We start from the raw sequence: 23,183 nt of genomic DNA on the forward strand, positions 1-23,183 counted from the left end.
CTGGAGGATGTTCTCCATCAGAAAAAGGGATAAACCAAGGAAACCATAAAAGGAAAATGTGGGAATCAGTAAACAGGAGATCAAATGGGGAACAATAAAAAACAATCCCAGGATGAAGTAAAAGGGGATCTCATGATGACTCTTGTGTTCCAGGTATAGAGGTCATGCTCAGTGTAGGTTTGATAATGTGAGATCTAGTAAATTTCAAGTTTCCGTAGTTGTGTCTACCCTTCCCGAGAGGGTGAATTGGTAGATACAGTGAAAGGCAGTGGGGACCATCATTTTATGGATGAGAGCTATAAAGTTGACAGTGTGTTGTTGAGACAGTAAATATTTTCCCACGGTGGATGTCTACCTCGAAGCCTAGTATTTACCTGTTTATGTCTTGAAAAAAATGTGTTGATTCCTGTAGTCTCTGTGTAGAAGAAAACAGAATTTGTTGCATGAATTTTCTCCTTTAGACATAACATATTAATATATGGATAGATTCTCTCATGAGAGACAGATAAGGTCATTAACCGTAATGGACTATGTATGGAAGAAGCATCTGGCTGGTGGGGGTTGGTAAGAGGTAAACATTTTATTGTTTTCTTTTTTGTTCCTTTTTAATATGGTACCACATATATGTCATTTATAGGTGAATAAAATTATTTTCCTTAAAGTTGTAAATTATATATATATATAAAGATAAGAAACATTTATAGTCTGAAAAACTATGAGACTATTCCTTTTATCATTTAAAAGTATTCAGCATTTCCTCAATTTATAACATTAGATTATTTGATTTTGAAAGATGCCCATTTAAATTCTGTTTTAATATGGAAGAAGGAAACAGCCAATTTTTTGTAGTACTTGCCAAATACCACTAACACAGATTAAGAATTCTTAGAGTCTGAATAATTGATGATGTGAATGATGAAACCTCTGTTGTTCCACAGAAGTAATTCTATAGTTTGAGAATGCCCTTTAGTAAATGTAATAGAATTCAAGTAATTCTAAACTTGAAAACCTTGCTCCATCAGGATCATATTTTCAGTATGAATTACCTGGTGGTCCCACTGTGGGAAGATGCTTGCTATGGCACGGACAAGACAACAGCTGAAGCTGAAAAATCAATGTAACCCTTCAGTTCTGCACTAGTAATGTTTATCTTTTTCCCTCATCCTGTCACTCACAGAGGTTGTACAGTTTTTATTGTGAAACTTAAAAGAGACCAAGTTAACATTCAGATTGATGAAAGGTTATGTATGAAGGTTGATTGCTTCAAAATTGGCAAATCAGTTGAATTCTCCTGTTTTTCTTTACATTGTTATCTGTTGGGTCCTGATTTTTATTTTATGTATTTTTTTTCGGTTTTGTTTCCACAGACTTATTGAAACTTAAACTAGAAGACCATTCCAATTTATTTAGAATATAGTATACTTGGTACCTTTTCTATGGTACCCATTAATAAGAGGCAAGATTAGAGGAAGGTAATATCCTAGATAACAGAATTCAGAATTCTGTGATTATTAGAGCATATCATGTTGGCAGGTATTGTTTTATAAATGAAACTTGGTTTGTTTATGTGCTAAGTAATGCGAGTGAAAAGGCTTCCCCGGTGGCTCAGTGGTAAAGAATCTGCCTGCCAGTGTAGGAAAAGCAGAGGGTACCAGTTCAATCCCTGGTTCAGAAGGATCCCCTGGAGGAGGAAATGGCAACCTACTTGGTAATCTTGCCTGGAATACCCTGTGGACCGAGGGTCCTGGTGGGCTACAGTCCATGGGGTTGCAGAGAGTTGGGCATGACTTAAATGACTGAGCACAGCACCATGCAAATGAAGAAGGAAATTAGCAAATACCAGATTTTCAGAAGGGAAGAAAGAGCTAGACATCCAGGAAGAAAGGAAGAGAAAGGAATTAATGCCTGACTAATGAAGGAAAGTTATGAGCAACCTAGACAGCATGTTAAAAAGCAGAGACATTACTTTGTCAACAAAGGTCTGTCAGTCAAGGCTATGGTTTTTCCAGTGGTCATGTATGGATGTGAGAGTTGGATTATAAAGAAAGCTGAGCACCGAAGTGATGCTTTTGAAGTGTGGTATTGGAGAAGACTCTTGAGAGTCCCTTGGACTACAAGGAGATCCAACCAGTCCATCCTAAAGGAGATCAGTCCTGGGTGTTCTTTGGAAGGACTGATGTTGAAGCTGAAACTCCAATACTTTGGCCACCTGATGCACGAGCTGACTCCTTGGAAAAGACCCTGATGCTGGGAAAGATTGAAGGCAGGAGGAGAAGGGGACAACAGAGGATGAGATAGTTGGATGGCATCACTGACTCGATGGACATGGGTTTGGATGGACTCCGGGAGTTGGTGATGGACAGGGAGGCCTGGCATGCTGCAGTTCATGGGGTCGCAAAGAGTCAGATACAACTGAGTGACTGAACTGAACTGAACTGAATTTGAGGAAGAATGATATTGGAATTCCTTAGGACAATTAGAAGTGCGTTAACTTTTTCAGTACACTGAATCAGTGTGGTATATGCCTATCTTAATTTGCTCTATTGTAAAGACATTTTTGGTTTGTCTGTTGTAAATTTCCTCACTAGTAATTGTCCATTTCAGAGTGGAGGGGGAAATATTATAGATGGTGGTAATAATTGTATGGGGGCCTCCCTGGTGCTTCAGCCTGGGAAAATTTGCCTGTCAGTACAGAAGACACGAGTTCAATCCCTGGGTCAGGAAAACCCCCTGGAGAAGGAAATGGCAACCCACTCCAGTATTCTTGCTTAGGGAATCACCTGGACAGAGGAGCCTGGTGGGCTTCATTCCATGGGGTCACCAAGAGTTGGACATGACTTACCAACTAAACAACAGCAACAATCACATGAAAACAGGGAAGATTGCTGGTGTGGTTTCCTTTCACAGAAGTTTATGAAATTCTATGGCTGTTGAGTAGGAGAGTGGAAGAGGAGGGATCTTCCACTTGGTATATCCAAACATGAGTTTACAGTGTCTTAGGTTTGAATTTAATGGATGAATATTTATGCTGAAAGTGACTGAGTATCTAAACCAAACTGGCTGTAGTAGAAAATGTATTTTATTGCCTTAGCCACTGAAAAGGCCACGGTAGAACTGGCTTCAGGAACTTGAACTTGAGTTTCAAGACTTGGCACTTCTCCACCTCTTGGATCTGTGTTTAGCTGTGTTGCTTTAGTTTCAGACTTCAGAGAAAGCTGGTCCCAGTCAACAAGATCCTGAATCCAACAGTAGAGGGAATCTGCATCTTTATGCTTAAGCAAAAGTCTCAGAATTGTGTCTTAAAAAATATTTTTTTTAGATTTTATATTGGAACTATAGTTGATTTACAATGCTGTGTTCGTTTCAGAAATACAGTATAGTAATTCAGTTATACATATACATATATCTATTCTTTTTCAAGTTCTTTTCTCACTTAAGTTTTTACAGAATATAAAGCAGAGTTCACTGTGCTATAAAGTAGGTCCGTATTCGTTACCTATTTTATGTGTAGTAGTGTGTATATGTTAATCCCCCACTGTTTCTCTTTGATAACCATAAGTTTGTTTTCTAAGTCTGTGAGTCTGTTTTTGATTTGTTAATAAGTTCATTTTATCATTGTTTAAAACTTCCACATATAAGTGATATCATATTTGTCTTTGTCTGACTTACTCCATGTAGTATGATAATCTCCAGGTCTGTCCATGTTGGGGCAAATGGCATTATTTCATCAGAATTGTCTTGTTGACTTTCACTGGCCTGATCTAAATCTGTGCCCCTCCCTGTGAGTAGTATCAGGAGCCAGGGGCCCTCTCTTGAGGGTCTTTGTGTCCTCAGTGATTAGCACAGGTGTTACACAGCATATAGTAGGTGCTCAGTGTGCAGATGTTAGGTGAAACTGTAACCTGCTCTTCTGAAAGCAACCAGTTTGCATTGTTAGAGCTGTTCTAATATAGTCCTGATTTTAATTTTGAAGGATTTTTGGTAGGATTAGGTGACTTGTTGGATAGCCTGAATGAAAAGTGAAAGTCAAAGTTGCTCAGTTGGGTCCAGCTCTTTGCAACCTCATGGACTATACAGTCCATGGAATTCTCCAGGCCAGAATACTGGAGTGGGTAGCCTTTCCCTTCTCCAGGGGATCTTTCCAACCCAGGGATCAAACCCAGGTCTCCCTCATTGCAGGTGGACTCTTTACCAACTGAGCTATCAGGGAAGCCACATGGATAGGCTGAATATAATTACTAAAATCCAAGAACCTGAGATTTTATATCTGCATATTATCTGGACTCTGTCCAAACTTCATAGTATAATTTGGGATAGATGTAAGAAAGTAACCTAAATATGAGTATTGTTTAAACACAGTAACAGATTAAGAGATAAGAGATCCCCTACTGACAGGAAAAAATTGCTTTTTTTTTTTTTTGCTGCATCATGCTGCTGAGGAGTGGGAGTCATGAGGGTAACGTAGATGATAGTTGGAAATGAGAGGATTTGAATTTTGGAATATCATGACATTACAACTCAAAGGAATGAGTCAATAAAACTAAAATTACTCTTTCACAGTTGTGACAGAATATGAAATAGGCACATAATGATCTTTAAACGTATGTTTAAAATTCATTTTATAGAGATGTTTAAAATAGGTGGTCTGGTGGGTTGTGTAAAATATTCATTAAATCTAATAAGAGAAAAAGTGACCTGAAATAGATGTAAGACTTGTGTGTTGTGTCAGTTGCTAATGCCTAGTCTTCTGAGTTTAATAAAGGGAATTTCAAAGACAAGATTTTTAATATGATAGAGGAAAAAGTACCTAGTTTACCCTAAAAAAGAAACTGTTCAGCACTTGTGTAATTATGTCTGTCTTTTGATGGGAACTTCACTTTCGAAGCTTTTTCTACATCGTCTTAACTTCCATTGAATTAATGCATCATTTGAGCTCATTGGCCCTGGCATTAAAAGATGTTGTTAAATATTTCAAATAGTCAAGAGAATCATAGTTTCAGTTAAATAAATGTTCTGTTTATCAGAAAAATAAGGTGCAAACTTTTAGGAGACTCATAATTATACAGTTTTATGAAAATCAGTCCTGAATATTCATTGGGAGGACTGATGCTGAAGCTGAAGCTCCAATACTTTGGCCACCTGATTCGAAGAGCCGACTCATCAGAAAAGACCCTGATGCTGGGAAAGATTGAAGGCAGGAGGAGAAGGGGATGACAGAGGATGACATGGTTGGGTGGCAACACTGACTCAATGGACATGAGTTTGAGCAAACTCAAGGAGTTGTTGATGGACAGGGAAGCTTGGTGTGCTGCAGTCCATGGGGTCGCAGTTGGACATGACTGAGTGACTGAATTTAACTGATGGTGGTTTTGGTTATTGTGTATAAGTTTAAAATAATAGAATGCTTAGAAATGTGTAGCATAAATGACCTACCATATTATTGAAGACAGAGATGTGTGGTTTGTAGGAATAACAGGTAGTAGACAGTCTCATGGAGAAGGCAATGGCACCCCACTCCAGTACTCTTGCCTGGAAAATCCCATGGATGGAGGAGCCTGATAGGCTGCAGTCCATGGGGTCGCTAAGAGTCAGACACGACTGAGCAACTTCACTTTCACTTTTCACTTTCATGCATTGGAGAAGGAAATGGCAGCCCGCTCCAGTATTCTTGCCTGGAGAATCCCAGGGATGGGGGACCGTGGTGGGCTGCTGTCTATGGGGTCGCACAGAGTCGGGCACGACAGAAGTGACTTAGCAGTAGCAGCAGCAGACAGTCTCATGTGATTATGGGTAGGGAGTCTGGAGGTGAACTCCTGGGTTCAAATCTTGCCAGTCACTTAACGTAGCTAAGGGACGCTGTGTGTGTTAACTAATATCTGTGCCTTAGTTCCCTGAGCTATGAAATGGGGTTAATGATACTGACACCTTTTCATACTGTTCATGGGATTCTCAAGGCAAGAATACTGAATTGGTTTGCCATTCCCTTCTCCAGTCGAATCAAGATTGGAATCAAGATTGCTGTGAGAAATATCAATAACTTCAGATATGCATATGACACCACCCTTATGGCAGAAAGTGAAGAGGAACTCAAAAGCCTCTTGATGAAAGTGAAAGAGGAGAGTGAAAAAGTTGGCTTAAAGCTCAACATTCAGAAAACGAAGATCATGGCATCCGGTCCCATCACTTCATGAGAAATAGATGGGGAAACAGTGGAAACAGTGGCAGACTTTATTTTTGGGGGCTCCAAAATCACTGCAGATGGTGACTGCAGCCATGAAATTAAAAGACGCTTACTCCTTGGAAGAAAAGTTAGGACCAACCTAGACAGCATATTCAAAAGCAGAGACATTACTTTGTCGACTAAGGTCCGTCTAGTCAAGGCTATGGTTTTTCCTGTGGTCATGTGTGGATGTGAGAGTTGGACTATGAAGGAAGCTGAGTGCTGAAGAATTGATGCTTTTGAAATGTGGTGTTGGAGAAGACTCTTGAGAGTCCCTTGGACTGCAAGGAGATCCAACCAGTCCATTCTGAAGGAGATCAGCCCTGGGATTTCTTTGGAAGGACTGATGCTAAAGCTGAAACTCCAGTACTTTGGCCACCTCATGAGAAGAGCTGACTCATTGGAAAGACTGTGATGCTGGGAGGGATTGAGAGCAGGAGGAGAAGGGGACGACCGAGGATGAGATGGCTGGATGGCATCACGGACTCGGTGAACGTGAGTCTGAGTGAACTCCGGGAGATGGTGATGGACAGGGAGGCCTGGCGTGCTGCAATTCATAGGGTCGCAAAGAATCAGACACGACTGAGCGACTGAACTGAAGTGAATACTGACACCGTCACAGAGATGTTGTAAAGATTTAAATGTGTTATTGTGTATAAAGTACCTAGAACAACACTATATAAGCATTTGCTGTTGTGATTACTTTCTATAGGTCTTAAACTTTTTCTTCAGGATATATGGAATCTTAAAATGCTATATCACATGCTTCCCTTGTGGTCTAGTGGTTAAGACTTTGTTTTCCAGTGAAGGGAGTACAGGTTCAATCCCTGGTTGTGGAGCTCAGATCCCAGGTGCCTCGCAGCCAAAAAAAAAAAAAAAAAGCATAAAACAGAAGCCATGTTGTAACAAATTAATAAAGACTTAAAAAATGGCCCACATAAAAAAAAATCTTAAAAACTCTGTTTAATAATATGTAAAAAAAAAATATGGAAAGTCTGCAGTAAGTTCGAGTGGCTTGCGTTGAAAAATTCAGTGATTAAAGCTACAAATGTGGTTTATTTTGTGTCTGCTCTAAGACACATCCCTCACACTTCCTCATACTTTTGGATAGTGCATTTCAAAGTGTATCCTAAGGGTCAACTATATTGGAATCAATGGGGCTGACTGGTAAGTGCAGACTCCAGAGCCCCCCCTTGAACTAAGTGGATTAGAATTTCTGGGTTTGCAAATCAGCATTTTTCACAAAGGTAGGCGTCGATTGTTGCGCGTGACAGACTTTGAGAATGTGTGTTCCCACAGGTTAGTCATCCTTCTCACGCTGTGACTCAGTCTCACTCTTTCTCACTTGGAACTGCAGGTGTCGTCTTATTTCTCTAAGCTCAAGGTTCTATCACATCTCATGTTCAAGCAATTGCATTTTCTTTCAAAATCACAACAGACCAAAGTTGTCTTTTTCTTCCACGTCCAGGGCCTGGGTTGCTACGTCCACACCCCCTCCACTCAGCATTCTCTTTCTTGTCCCTAGTTTATTTCTTTCCCACTGTTTGTCATAAGTGAGATGTAGAATTATTCTGGCTTTAGAATTCCACAAAAGATCTTCATTTGCCTCTGGTTGAGCCCAGCACGCCCAGTTTCCTGCCTCGCCCTAGGCTTTCCTGTTCTCCTTCTCTTTCTCTTCCTTTTCTCTCAGTGCACACTCCTGGCGTAGAAGTCAGGGAGGAGGTTGCAGTTGATGAGGAAGAACTATCTACTATCTTATTTCTTCTCCAAGTCCCTTAGCCCCATGGCAGGCTTTCTAAGAGAGAAGGCACAGGTGTTAAAAATGTCTGGAATATCTGTGCCTGTTGGTGTGTTGGAGGAAGGGGGACCCCTTCCAGGGCCCGAAACTGGGCTCTTGTCTAACACTCAAAAATGAATTGTCCGAGGAGACATATGTGCTGACAAAGTGAGAGATTGTATTGGGGAAGGGCACCCTGGTGGCGAGCAGCAGGGTAAGGGAACCCAGAGAACTGCTCTGCCGCGTGGCTTGCAGTCTCGGGTTTTATGGTGATGGGATTGGTTTCCGGGTGGTCTTTGGCCAATCATTCTAATTCAGAGTCTTTCCTGGTGGCGCACGCATCGCTCAGCCAAGATGGATGCTAGCGAGAGGGATTCAGGAAGGTGGACGGACACGCAGTGTCTCCTTTCTACCTTTCCCGGAACTCTTCCGGTTGGTGGTGGCTTATTAGTTCCGTATTCCTTACTGGGATCTCCTGTCATAAAACAGTGCATGCGCATGGTTACTAAAGGGCCTGGCCAGGGTGGGTGGGTTCACTCAGTGTGCTTCCCCAGGTCTACATCTCTTTCCTGGACTCTTATCTGAACTCTGCATCCCTGTCTATGGATTTTGCAGCCTCACACATGTGAGACATCATTAGTCAATCCCAGACTGCCTTGTTTGAATATATTCCACTGAGCAGTTTGCCTTTTAACCCTAAAGTACATTAAGAACATGTGTATCTGGTGGTTCCTAAATATGAAGCCTTGTGTAGCCATGTGGCAAAGGCAGCTACATGAAAATTTTATTACTTCTTGACCAAGGTAAAGATTAATAGGAAGCATTTTGGTTCATAGAGTACGTAATGCAACTTTTTTAAAAGCCATGAACTTGTTATGTTCGGGTGGCTGCTCACATAATCCTTTGGAATCTTAATGATCCATGAGATAAATTGCTCACATTTTTAGAGATACATCTACATCACAAAACAGCAGCTCTTTCAAGAGGCCCCTGCGCTGTTGTGCTTTTGAAAACACTTGAATCACACAGAGCTGAAAGTAGGAACAATATTGGCATCTCATAAACACACACATTGTACGAACAAGAAAACAATAAAGGTTATGGAAAAGAAAGTAAAAGCTTTGCCAAACTTGCTTAGTTTTAAAGAAGCATGGGCATTTTTTAAGAAGTGATATTAGTATTTTAGCTAGTACAGTGGGAGAAATTTAAGTCCTGGAAATTTAGGTGTTCTTTCAAGGATTAGCATTTCCTTGCAATAACTGAAAAATGCTTTTAAAAAGCATTCTCAAGACAAAACTATGGGAAAGGAGATAGGACCAAGAAATAAACTTTGGCTTTCACTCACTGCCTTTTGTGGCCGTTCAAAGAGTTTTGCTCATATGGATACTTGTATAATTGTCAAATAGAGAATATCACATTAAGATGATCAGTCCTTTTGATAATTTTAGTTTTTGCTTGTCTTTTAGTTTGATTTGGGGGGAGATGGGCTTTAATTCAGTTCACATGTTGCTGCCTAGGTTTTTCTTAGAATAAATTGGAGGGACATGTAATAAACTAAATTTGACAAATACGTGTAAGGCAAGTTATTACTATTATGTTAATATCCAAGGTAAAGAAAAAAAAGTACTTATGCATAGTAAACAGTACCACAGAAGAGGATTGTCATTTTTGACTTCTTTCTGTGACCACATATTTAAATTGGATAGCTTAATATTTGATACATTTTTTGTGTCTTAGTTGCTTACTAACTCTTCATTCTGTGTTTATATCTGTAGACAATGCACCCTAATGAAAATATATTGGATACATTTTGTGAACAAAATCTTTTTCTTGTTTTTCTCTATAGGGATGCCCTCTGCATCTTTATTAGTCAATCTTCTTTCAGCTTTATTCATCCCTTTTGTGTTTGGAGAAACAGAGATCAGGTTTGCCGGACAAACAGAATTTGTAGTTAATGAAACAAGTACAACAGTTATTCGTCTTGTCGTTGAAAGGATAGGAGACCCAGCAAATGTTACTGCGATTGTATCGGTAAGAGATGACAGTAGTTCTGTTTTTACAGAAATAGATAGGAAATGTCTTAGTGATCAGAATGCCTTTAACTGTCTGAGATTCTGAGTAGTTCTATTATGATAAATGATTTACAGATAAACTATTCATTCTTTTTATATGTCTTGGAGGTTTATAGAGTGATCTAAGGTAGCATGTGTATTTGACAGTAATAGTATTTTAAAAATATAGACTGATTATTTTAAAATAATTTTAATATGCTTATTTTAAAACAAATATAAACTAAAAAATATCAAGTATTCTAGTTATCTCTGCTTGGATTTATTGCTTAGAATCTGGTGACTTAGAGAAAAATATATGACATTTTAAATGTAGAGGAATGGCAATTAAAAAAACCTTTATGTTAGAGAGCTCCTCTTTTGGGAGAAATTAAGTACAATAAGTAGAAGTGAGAAGTAGAAATTTGATAGAATATTGCTCTATCTTGCACACAGTTTAGTTAATAGATGGGTTGTATGTACACGTATCTGTGTTTGTATTTAACCAGAAAATCATGTCATATGAACACTAAGGACATTGATATATTTGAGGCCCAAACTACTTGGAATTTTTTTTTAATAAGTTTATTTAAGTGATAGGTTAAATCGTAACATTGGGAAACATTGTAAAGAGAGACAAAGAAGAAAAACTAAGAACCCCAATGTTATAATTTTGTGCATTGCTTTTAGTTTTTAATTTATGACATGTTTGTATTTATTTGAATTTATTTTTAGTTTGATTATATTTGATTATTTAGTTTGATTATATATTTATATATTTTTAGTTTATTATATTTTATAGCCTTTTACATATAATTTTGGTCATGTGCTGATAACTTTTTTAGATCGCTCTATCATAATCACAACTTTTCTTGATGGTGGCATCATTTCCCAGTCATTTCTCAACAGTTTTTCATTGAGGTTTCTTCTAATTTTTGTTGTTGTAAATATTGCTCTGATGAAACTGTTTACACATACATACCAATTTCTGCATATTTTGGATTGTTAAATGATTTTGGGGTTATAGGACCATCATTTTCTCTTTGTATCCATTTCTTTTGATATTTAATACTTTTTGAAAGACTATGCCAACTTTTTTATTAAGGTATGAATACAAGTTTTTCAATACCCTTAACAACTTACTTGGATTTCTCAAGTGTTTAAAACTAACTTTATTTTTGTAAACAAGAACTAGACATTGACTATAATATCCCCATACATCCTTCATTTTTTACTTATACTCAATCATGATTTTTTCCTAGTAGCTAAGTTACTCATTTTGCATTCTTTGGCAGAAAAAAATCTCATTTGGATTTTCACAAGAAGTTGCTGCTTTATAATTTCATAATTATTGCTCCTTTGAGAATCTTAGCAATGCTGACATTACAGAATGAGGTCTTAAAAAGTTCTGAGGAAAAGTTTATAACGACTAATAAATTTGGTATACTGAAAATCGAGTCTTTATTGGTGCTGTGGGAGAATATAAATAAAGCTTCAAGTTGAAAGTTTTGGAAGGAGTAGTTTCATTAACCCAATTTTTTTCCTGATATATTTTGGCAGGCTACTTATACATCTTCTTTGGGAGAGTTTTAGCTGCAGTTGATCTTCTTGTTAGGTTTGCTGTAATCCACGTCAAATCAGTCAAGAGTGGAGAAAAATAAAATTCACATCACTGTTTTCCTATGTATTACTTTTCTATGAAATTATCCTTTTACCTTCAAGAGCATAAACACATGTTTTTATGTAGAATCATTTCTTTTTATAATGCTTTTGAAAGGTGATTTTTATCAGTTGTTAGATATTTGTTTAGTTTTTGTACATCCTATTTATAAACTTCAGTGTCGTTGGATGATTCATTTTTTTTTTTTCCTGTTGATTGCTGTATTTAGCATCAATTCTGCTTGTCCTAACTCTATGTTATGTAAGAGCTATCTGTGTTTTGCATTTGATAGCTGTATGGAGATGACACTGGGGACTTTTTTGACACATATGCTGCAACGTTTATACCCTTTGGAGAAACCAATAGGACAGTGTACATAGCAGTATGTGATGACGATTTTCCAGAGCCGGATGAAACTTTCATTTTTCACTTAACTTTACAGGTGAGTCCTTTTCTCCCCCCTCCCCATTAAAGCTTAAACTTATAAAAATCTTACAACGCTTAAAAATCAGTTTCTCTAGAGATAAGCCAGTTTAAGTGCTTGATGGTGGTTTTCATAGAAGCCAGAACTGACAATCTCTTTGGCAGTTCCATGGTCTGGTTATTCCTCAGACAGTCTTGTTTAGAAGATTCTGCAGCTAGTTTTTGGATTAATTCAGCTTTATTTAGGAATTGCCGTGACAGATGCTCAGGAAAACCTTGTCTTCCCTTTGGCCCTTTTCTCTATGACCCCTCCCATGCTACCAGCTGCACAAAGAACGACCATGACTTCTGAGTTCCAAGGAGCGGGCTGCAAAAAGCAGGCCTGGAAGTGGGAGGTCCCTGTGCTTAGAATACATTTGGAGTGACCCTGGGGAAAATGCTTGACTAGCCTAAGGTTTAATCATCCTTGATGACCTGATCTGTTAGGTTGAGGCGATGATGGCTAACACTGCTCTAGTTAATTTTTCTCCAGTGGATTGAAAGTTTTTTTTTTAGAAGAATTGTGTTGGTATGATTAAAAATTTTTATGAAATTGGTGCCGGAAGCAATCATGTTTTGCTTTTGTAAAAAACTTTTCTCATAATCCTTTATGCTGCTGTTAAATATCAATAAAACTGTTGTAGCACACTCTTCCCACACTTCTTAGAAAAATTGTTGTACTGTTTTAACTTTATTTTGACTCTACGACTGGTAGAATAACTAATTCTTTAAGTTTTAGCACCTTCTATAGTGTAAAAGAGTCATGTTTGAACTGAATTTCATACTGTCACTTAATTCTCTGTTATATTGTGTTACAGAAAAACCTGAAAGAACTTTTTGGCCAACTCAATATTGATCATGAAATTTAAGTAATTATAATATGTTACCTGCCAGTAATGATTTAGAATTACAACAGTTTATATTTTAACAGTGATTAATGGTTTTAAAAACTCTTTTGAAGAGTTCTTGTTTGGGACTTCAACATGTTGACTTAGTTTGAATATATTTTCTTAGTCTGTGCCTTAAAAACATACTTGTATTTTTATTCATTTTCTGAATGATGGCTTAAAGACTGAAATGCTATTAAAATAATTGTTTTCCTCTTGTTTAATATGTTAATTTATTTTTTGGCTTTTGTTTTAGAAACCTTCAGCAAATGTGAAGCTTGGATGGCCCAGGACTGTTACTGTGACAATATTATCAAATGACAACGCCTTTGGGATTATTTCCTTTAATATGGTATGGTTATGATTTAATTTATCTTGTGATTGCTGGATAATAGTTTATTAAATTTTTGGATAGCTTTTTATGTTACCTAGTATCATCCTGTGTAAACATCCTGTATGTGTAAATAAGATTTGCTCACCTTCTTCCATATTCCACATTCGGTAGACTGTCCTTTTGTTTTATCTAAGATTACTTAGAAGTGAGGAGGCCTGTACAATCATGGTCATCTCTTGCCCTAATCTCTTTCTGCTGATCATTCCACCTGCTTCATTTGTTCTCTAACTTGGATGTTGTCTTAGTTCAATCTGCTATAAACAGAGTATCAGTACATAGACTGGGTGGTTTAATAACAACAGAAATTTATTTCTTACAGTTACAGAGGCTGACAAGCTCAAAATCAGGGCATCAGCAGATTTGGGGTTTGGTGTGAGCCCTTCTGGTTCATAGACAGTTCTCTTTTTGTTGTGTTTCCATGTGGCGGAAGGGGCAAGAGAACTCTTGGATGTCTCTTTTATAAAAATACTAGTCTCATTCATCACAGTTCTGCCCTCATGACCTACTCCCCTCCCAAAGGCCCCAGCTTCCAGTAACATCGCATTGGAGGTTAGGATTTGAACATGAATTTTGAGGAGGCATGGACATTCAGTCTATAACAGATGTTGTAACTCAGCTCCTTTTGCTTGATATCCCCAACTGCCACTTAAAAAAAGGCATTGTCTGTTAGCCTCCTCTGAAAGTGTGGAGTGACTTGAGACAAGAGAAATACATTGAAAGATCACTGAAAAAACAACAACAACCCTATAGTAAGCTAAAATTGAATAGCAGACATTATAGCTCTTAAAAATTCTATAATAATTTTTATACATGGAGATTTTCCTATTAATTAATATTTCTTGAAGGTTAAAGCTCCATGTCATCCCCCTTAGTTTTGCTCAAAAATTCATTGTTTTTCCCTCCATTATCACTAAATTTGTGTGCCCGTGGTCAGTCCTGTGTTCAGAGGGTTTTGTCTTTCGAAACAAACATACGAGGCAGGTCCCCTCCCTGATAAAAATCGTACTCAGCTCTGAAATAAAAACCGAATTTGTATTAAGTGGAATGATATATTGCAACCACATTTTAGTCTACAGTAAGGTTCCTGGGTTTTAGAGTCTTTTGAATATGCTACTGATTATCATTACTAAAAGATGATGTGGCGCTCCCCACCTTGTTATCTATATTCCAGTTTAGGTAACTCCTTCAATTGATGTATTGTATGTCATTTTCCTAGCACCTTAAATTGCCTTTGAAACAAGGAGAGCTATAGATAACATGATTTTAGAGTTGCAGTATCCTTATTAAAAAGGATATGTGGATCATGCCAATGTAGTAGACATTTTGTAACCTCCATTATTACAGCATTTACAAAAGTTAATTAATCAAATCAGGTCTTTTTGAATGATAGGGAATTATTAGTTAATTATGAACCAGGCTCCCTTAATTGCTTGATTTTTCTCCCCACTGCCTTTACACTCACTCCCAACTCATTATCCCCAACCTCATACTGGTTCATTTAAAGGTTTCTTTCTTTCTTTCTTTTGACATTAAATATCTTAGCCTCAGAATGAATCCCGGTCTCTAGCGTTGGTCCCAAGTTCCCTCTGGCTGGGTACCTGCCCTCTGTGATTAAAACTGAACTAAGTAACTGATGAGCTTGCAGTCAGTACTTTGGTTTCCTGAAGTACCTAGTCTGACTTTGGTTTCCAGATTGGATGATGATTGTATCGATGATGAAGATGACAGTGATGGTGATAATAATTATAGTCAACCTTTGCTGGCCCTCACTGCGTGTCCTGTACTAGGATAAGCACTTAGGCGTGAATTATCTCGTTGCAACTGCATCAGAACCCATTGAGACAGGCATTTCTTCCCCTGGTGATGGATGGAGGTACTGGGACCTAGGGGTCACCTGCTGCCTTGGCTGGCCTGTACCTGGCCACTCACCTCTTCTACCCTGAGTTTCAAATGTTGGCCATGCCAACATTTTCCAACACTTGAAGTCCTGGCTCTTGCTTCCCCTCAGTGATCATGTCCTAAAAAAAGTCATTCAGTTCAGTTCAGTCACTCAGTTGTGTCCGACTCTTTGTGACCCCGTGAATTGCAGCATGCCAGGCTTCCCTGTCCACCACCAACTCCTGGAGTCCACCCAAACCCATGTCCATTGAGTCGGTGATGCCATCCAACCATCTCATCCTCTGTTGTCCCCTTCTCCTCCTGCCCCCAATCTTTCCTAACATCAGGGTCCTTTCAAATGAGTCAGTTCTTCCCAGCAGGTGGCCAAAGTATTGGAGTTTCAGCTTCAACATCAGTCCTTCGAATGCACACCCAGGACTGATCTCCTTTAGGATAGACTGGTTGGATCTCATTAGCAGCTACCTGTTTTCAGTGGCAAGCTGACCGATGAGGAAGGAACAGTGGTTGAGAGCAAGGCTGAGCCACGGTCCCAGTGAATTGCCTGGGTCTGGAGGCACAACTCATTCCTGTGACTTCCTGGGGCCCTGGGAGCCTTTGAATTAATCACCTTTCAATTAGGTAACCTTTAATATTCCTCAGCAGAACAGCTCGTTGTTGGCAGAAGCAGGGCAAGAACCTCCATCTTTTGCCTGACTAGTTTATGTTCGCTTTATACTATTATTTGAACCTTCTAAGCCTTATTAGCTACAGTTGATGAAGGCGAGGAGACCCCACATTCTTAAGAGCACGATGTAGATGGATTTGTCTGTGGACAATTAGGATTTCTAAGGTAATAACAGTTTGTACGAGCTCCTGCCTCTGGTTGATCAGCACCTGATGGTCTTTGCTCTCCCAATAGCCTTTCTCAATCACAGTGAGTGAGCCCAGAGGCAGAAATGAATCTGTGCCTCTTACTCTCATCAGAGAAAAAGGAACCTATGGGATGGTGACTGTGACTTTTGAGGTAAGTTTACTGTGAAGTCATTTTAATGCTTAGAACTCATACCAGATCCCTGCAATTAAAAAAATCAAGGTCCTTGGTATAATAAACATGACGCTTAATGAAAATGAAATAGAATGCTTTCATCATCTGATAAATTTCATGTTTAATATAAAACTATTTTCCTTGCTGCTTGGAATATACTATGCTTCCACAAACAAAACAGATTATTTTAGATACAGGATAATAATAAACCACAAATTAATAACAATAATTCTATAAAATTCATAGAACATTTATGACAGATCTCTTTAAGGATATAAAATTTTAAAATGCTCATGGGTTCCTTAGGCTTACATAAAATAATCTAATATGTGGTCTTCCCCATATACATTCTCCATTTAAAAAAATACACTTCATGGATGGTGTTAACAGCAGTCACATTCCAAAAATTGGAAAAAAAATTGGCTGTAGAAATGATAAGGCATCATCAGGTTATAGTGTTTTCAACTCTCTGTGAATGTCTGAAGTTATTTTATTGAATCTTGAGCCTTTTGTTCTGTTGAAATGATTACAGCTAACATTCGTGGAGCGCTTAACATTGCTCGGCCCTGGTCTAAGTGCTCTACACTGATTATTGCTGCGTGTGAACTGGAGCTCTTGCCAGGACTCAGTGTCCCTCATGCCATTTAAAATGTTTTTTTTCCATAATCTGCACCATCATCCGCCATGTGTTTATTTATCTTCCATTTGCTCTCTTTCATTAAATGTCAGGTCCTGGTGGGTAGAAAGCTTGCCTTGTTCTCTGCTGTATCCTTAGTACCTAAAAGAGGTCAGACACAGAGTACTTAATAAATACTTTTTGAAAGGAATATGATTTTATTAAATATTTATATCTAGCCTGGTAAGTGGACCTTATTTCCTCATTTTAAAGATGGGGAAACAGCCACACAGGGTTGTTAAAAATACCTCATCCAAGGTTACACCACCAGGGGTAGAACTGGTATTTGATTCCATTACTTAAGAGAATATAATAATTTTGAATGCATTCTGCTCAAGAAAAAGTTATTATAAATTTTTTCCTCAGGCTTAATATTATGGTTGAGAAAAAAGAGAAAACTCTTAGAAACCATGTTGTTTTTAATCTGTGTGTGTGCTAAGTTGCTTCAGTCGTGTCCGACTCTGTGTGACCCTATGGACTGTAGCCCACCAGACTTCTGTGTCCATAGAATTCTCCAGGCAAGAACAGTGGGATTGAACCTGGGTCTCCCACATTGCAGGCAGATTCTTTCCTCTCTTAGCCCCTAGGGAAACCCTTGTAGTTTAATTATAGTCAAGATCTATAATGATATTATAGGCCTTGACTCCATTAATTAAAAGGACAGACTTAATACAGGTTAGTGTCATTCTTCTTGAAAGCATTTTAAAGTAAGTTTGCCAGTTTATATCACAGTAATGCTTTCTTACTCTAATGAAATGTTTTGTTTATTGATGGCACCATGTTTCTTTGCAGGTAGAGGGTGGCTCATATCCACCTGAAGAAGATTTAAGTCCAGTTAAAGGAAATATCACTTTTCCTCCAGGCAAAGCAACAGTAGCTTATAACTTGACAGTACTTGATGATGAGGTAGGATGTGTTAAGTGCTTAAAAGGAACAAGGACTCTCTGTATTACAGTCATGTTAGAGAATATTATGTCAAGTATTAAGTTGTGTTCAGTATTTGAAATTATTCAAAAGCACAGTCATATATAAAGTAATGTACTGCAGCCAGATACGCCATAGCTGTTAATGCCTATTTTGAAATAGATCTTGTTAATATTTACCTTATTTAATTCACATTAAGTTGTATATCTGAAAGGCGATGAACTTGAATGTAACTGACAGCCACACTCAATACAAGCATTTCCGCATTTTGCAAACCTTGGTGATTGATTTTGCTAGTCATTGCAGTTTTGAGCAGGTATAGTATTACTTACCCAGCATAAATGTATTACTATAAAAGCAAAGAAAATTCTGATGCAATTGATATTTATTTGTTTGGATGTTTTAAATGTTCACATTCATAGGAAGGCTTTTGTTATTTTCAATTTCACAGTGAAGCTACCAAGGATTGAGATATATGACATGGCTAGTTTAACTGGCAAGGAAAGAGTGAATTTGAACAGTATATACAGGGATGTTCCTTATGAGCTAACCAAAAGAAAATATGCCTTTTAATACAATAATCTTAGCAGTAATACCGGAAGAAAAGGGATAGCTGGGAATTTATCTGTCTACCCTCCCACAAAAAATCATCTAAATCACAACAAATCCCAAAAAAGATGAATTATAAGACATTATTAGAAAAGAGTATTTCTCTTGAAAAAGTGAAATATTAAATAGTGCTGATAGCTCTAGCTCACTGGTTGTGAAAGCTAGCAAAAACCATTTTTAGAACCTGGAACATTGAGCAGGTTATAATTTGGAAGCAGTGATTAATTATACATTTTAATTGTAAGTTTAAAAGACTATAGTTAATAATATAGTATTCTGTACTTCAGAGTTACTGAGAGTAGGGCTTAGGCATTCTCTCCACACATACATACATAGAATTAACTGTGTGAGGTGATGGATTTGTTAATATCTTGAACTTTGTAATCACAATATATATGTATATCAAATCATATTGTACCCATAAATATATTAGTTATATTTTTAAATTATTCCTCAATAAAGTTTGAAGGAAAAAGATCTTCAGTCAAACCATTGCATTTTCTTTTTTGAGATAAATAGCTTTGCTTCATAAATTTCTGTTGATGGAGGTAAAAGTATATATTATTTCACTTTCATTCATTTATAGTGAAGTAAAAATTCAAATAGCACAGTAGAGATTATCCCTGGGATTTCTATGTAGTTAGAAAAAAGTTTCATTTTAACAGTGTCATCATTTTGCCTAAAGTGACTCTTATAGCTTGTTTTTCAGAGATACATGGTACGTATTTTGAAAATCATATAATTGATATCATGGTTAAATCTTGAGATAGAAGCTGCTTAGAAGCAAGAGTAATTGATATGATAGAAAAACTAACAATTTGTGTGTGGTGTTTATTGTAGTCTACCAAATTCTTAAATACTAGACCTTGAATGTTGCTTCTGATCCTGCACACCTGATGAAACTAATAAGAACTTGTTTTTCTGTCAGATCTTTAGTTCTCTAGGGATTGATCAAGGTTGAAGGTCACTATGCTGATACTTCATTTCTTATTCATATCATTGCTTTATCTAAAATATGTTATTTACCTTTGGAAAATAGTTTAGTAAATAGACAGTGAACAACCCTCCTTATCTGCTCCTTTCAGTTAAAGATTTTTTTTTTAATTTCTGTGAAATTGCATTGAAATGTAAGTGCTTTTTACACTGTGTGTTTTGCAGGTGTTTGAGCTCTTGATGTTTTGCCATTGCTTGTATTTCTCTGACAGGTACCAGAAAATGATGAAATATTTTTGATTCAACTGAAAAGTGTAGAAGGAGGAGCTGAGATCAATACCTCCAGGAGCTCAGTTGAGATCATTGTTAAGAAAAATGACAGTCCTGTGAGATTCATTCAGAATGTTTATTTGGTACCCGAAGAAGACCACATACTTACAATTCCAGTGGTTCGTGGAAAAGATGACAGGGGAAATCTGATTGGATCTGATGACTGTGAAGTTTCTATCAGTTATGTTATTATAACTGGGAATTCAACATCACATGCCCAGCAAAATTTAGACTTCATTGATCTTCAGCCAAACACAACTATTGTTTTTCCACGTTTTATTTATGAATCACACCTGAAATTTCAAATAGTGGATGATGCCATACCAGAGATTGCTGAATCATTTCAGGTTATGTTACTAAAAGATACTTTACAGGGAGATGCTGTGCTGTTAGGCCCTTCTGTTGTACAAGTCACCATTAAGCCAAATGACAAACCTTACGGTGTCCTCTCATTCAACAGTGTCTTGTTTGAAAGGACAGTTATAATTGATGAAGATACAACAACAAGGTAGGATTTATTTTAAACCTTGTATTTCTGCAGTTATTTTAATATATTATTCCAAGATTTGATATTTGTGGTGTTGGACACAGTGCTGAACTGTTAAGGATATGTGTCATTTCCTCGACCATGTGGTTTCACTGTTTTCTTTCTTATCTGGGGAGTGATACTTAAAACATATATTTAAATATGCAAGTTAATTCATGTTATGGTAGTTTCCTAGGGCACATCTTCATACCTACTCCTTCATATTAAAAACAGTCATTCTTTATGGTTTGGATTCTGCTTACCAGTGGCTAGTGGCCAACTTGGTGTTGAAAATGCCCATTTCAGGGGAAATAGAGTGTATTATGTGACCATATCATCTTTCTTCCAGATTTGAAGAAATTACAGTGGTTAGAAATGGTGGCACTCATGGAAATGTGTCCGTGAACTGGGTGCTGACACGCAATAGCAGTGATCCCTCACCAGTAACGACAGATATCAGGCCAAGATCTGGAGTTCTCCATTTTGCACAAGGGCAGATGTTGGCATCAGTTCCTCTCACTGTCGTTAATGATGATCTTCCAGAAGAGGCAGAAGCTTACCTACTTCAGATTCTACCTCATACGATACGAGGAGGTGCAGAAGTGAGCGAACCAGCGGAGGTAGGTCTCTTGCTACGCTTTGCTTGTAGAAATACTTCTGTGCTCTCGAACAGACAAAGAATTTGATCATACACATCTTATATATGTTTAGTTTGATGTGACAGGAAGAGCATGGGTTTTTGGGAGTGGTGGTTAATTCCCTTGCTGAAGGTTGTCCCATCTGTAAATAAAAAGTTTGTTCTTAAAAAAAATTCCACAAAGTTTTCAAATGTGTTTTTAACTCATCTTCTTTTTGTTGTTGTTGTCGCTAAGTCGTGTCCAACTCTTTTGCGACCCCATAGACCGTAGCCTGCCAGTCTCCTCTGTCTGGGGATTTCCCAGGCAAGAATACTGGAGTGGGTTGCAATTTCCTGTTCCCAACTCAGCTGGGATCTTTCCAACTCAGGGATCGAACCTGCATCTCCTGCACTGGCAGGCGGATTCTTTACGACGGAGCCACCTGGGAAGCCCAGTTCCTCTTTTACGCTATTACTTATATGAGTAATCATTTTTGTATATGATACAGAATTATACATTAAAATTCAAAATAGCCTAGAAAGTAAACAGCTTGGTGATCTCAGATGTGAGAATTCTGCACTTTAACGTTTTATTCCTTTACCTGCAGCTTTTGTTCTACATTCAGGATAGTGATGATGTTTATGGCCTAATAACATTTTTTCCTGTGGAAAACCAGAAGATTGAAAGTAGCCCAGGTGAACGATGTTTATCGTTGAGTCTTACAAGACTGGGAGGAACTAAAGGAGATGTGAAGATATTTTATTCTGCATTTTATATTCCTGCTGGAGCTGTGGACCCTTTGCGAGCAAAAGATGGCATCTTAAATATATCCAAGAGAAGCAGTCTCATTTTTCCAGAACAGAAAACCCAAGTCACTATAAAATTGCCAATAAGAAATGATGCATTCCTTCAAAATGGAGCCCACTTTTTAGTACAGGTACTTTAATGATTAAAATAATCTCAACTTTGGTTCAGCTGCAAGTGTCCTTACCTGAGTGAGAGAGTTAATTAGTCATTATTTTATCCTTATTTATATTTTGGATTCTGTTGCTTACTGAAAGTTATGTAGGGAATCTAAAGAGAAACTGTCTGCCCCTCAGGTGTATAAGGATGAATAAAACAAGCGTTGTACTAAGATAAGTGTTTTAATTATGAGATAATAAAAGCAGATCAGACATACTAAGGTCAGTGTTTTAATTAGCCAATAATAAAAGCAGGTCAGATATGAAATGTAGGTCAGTATAATTCATGATATAATGGAGTTATTCATGAACTGTGAGTAGGGGAGGGCCGGGAGAGAGCCAGTGAGAAGCCTGTCATTCTTTTGAATTGATTTGGGAAAATATGACATAGAAATTTGGATTGTAGAATAAGTACGTTTTTCATGATGGATATTTCAGGGAAGGCGTTCAGAAATGAAAAAAGCAATATGACAGAAAATTGTGTAGATACTTTTAAATAGTATACCAAAAAAATCTGTTAACATAGGTGGTCTTTGGACTTTTATTACTTAATAAGAAATAAAGCTCTTATAACATTTTTCTATCTTACTTCTTTTATTTCTTAACTTTTATTAACCAAAGCATTACTTAAACATTTTTTAAATTTAAATTTTTTGGCCACATGGCTTGGCATGCGGAATCTTAGTTCCCTGACCATGGATCGGACCCGTGCCTCTTGCAGTTAAAGTGTGGAGTCGTAACCGGTGGACTGCTGGGGAAGTCCAAACCAAAGCATTGTTTTTATTGCCAAAGTTTGATACATCTGTACTCACAATACTATAGTTGTATTTTCCATATGGTTGCTATTGATTGATTTTGAAAATCAGAAAGTAATAAAGGGTGCTTAGCAAATTTTGATTATGTAACTAAATTTGTAAATTTCAAACAGAATCAGATAGTATGAATAGAGCAATAAGGAAGGAATGTATAATCTGTTACCATACATTTTGCTAATTGAAGTATATATGAAATGAAATCTCATATGTCGTCAATTTCTTTGAACCATGGGATATTTAAGTTTGTTTCATATTTTTCCCTAGCTTTGTTTTACTAGTTTATTATTGCTTTCTCTGGAGTTGACTGCCCCCTTTTATATGCCATTCTTACCAAATTAGGTCTTCCATCCAGCTGTCTTTTTTGTGCAGTCGATAAATTGTATCCAGTTCTTTGTGACCCCATGGATTGCAGCATGCCAG

At 37.5% G+C, this 23,183-nt stretch overlaps 1 protein-coding gene across 1 annotated transcript in view; it reads left to right on the forward strand.

The window, feature by feature from the left end:
- ADGRV1 (adhesion G protein-coupled receptor V1) overlaps positions 1-23,183 on the forward strand; it is a 537,422-nt gene that overhangs the window by 5,860 nt on the left and 508,379 nt on the right. The window contains exons 2-9 of the mRNA XM_068981126.1: positions 9,844-10,028; positions 11,998-12,147; positions 13,311-13,406; positions 16,246-16,350; positions 17,840-17,953; positions 19,786-20,351; positions 20,719-20,989; positions 21,594-21,923. Of these exons, the coding sequence (XP_068837227.1) occupies positions 9,844-10,028; positions 11,998-12,147; positions 13,311-13,406; positions 16,246-16,350; positions 17,840-17,953; positions 19,786-20,351; positions 20,719-20,989; positions 21,594-21,923 (1,817 nt within the window). The remainder of the gene's footprint in view (positions 1-9,843; positions 10,029-11,997; positions 12,148-13,310; positions 13,407-16,245; positions 16,351-17,839; positions 17,954-19,785; positions 20,352-20,718; positions 20,990-21,593; positions 21,924-23,183) is intronic.

Source organism: Capricornis sumatraensis, chromosome 9, assembly GCF_032405125.1.
Source record: "Capricornis sumatraensis isolate serow.1 chromosome 9, serow.2, whole genome shotgun sequence".
NCBI lineage: Eukaryota > Metazoa > Chordata > Mammalia > Artiodactyla > Bovidae > Capricornis > Capricornis sumatraensis.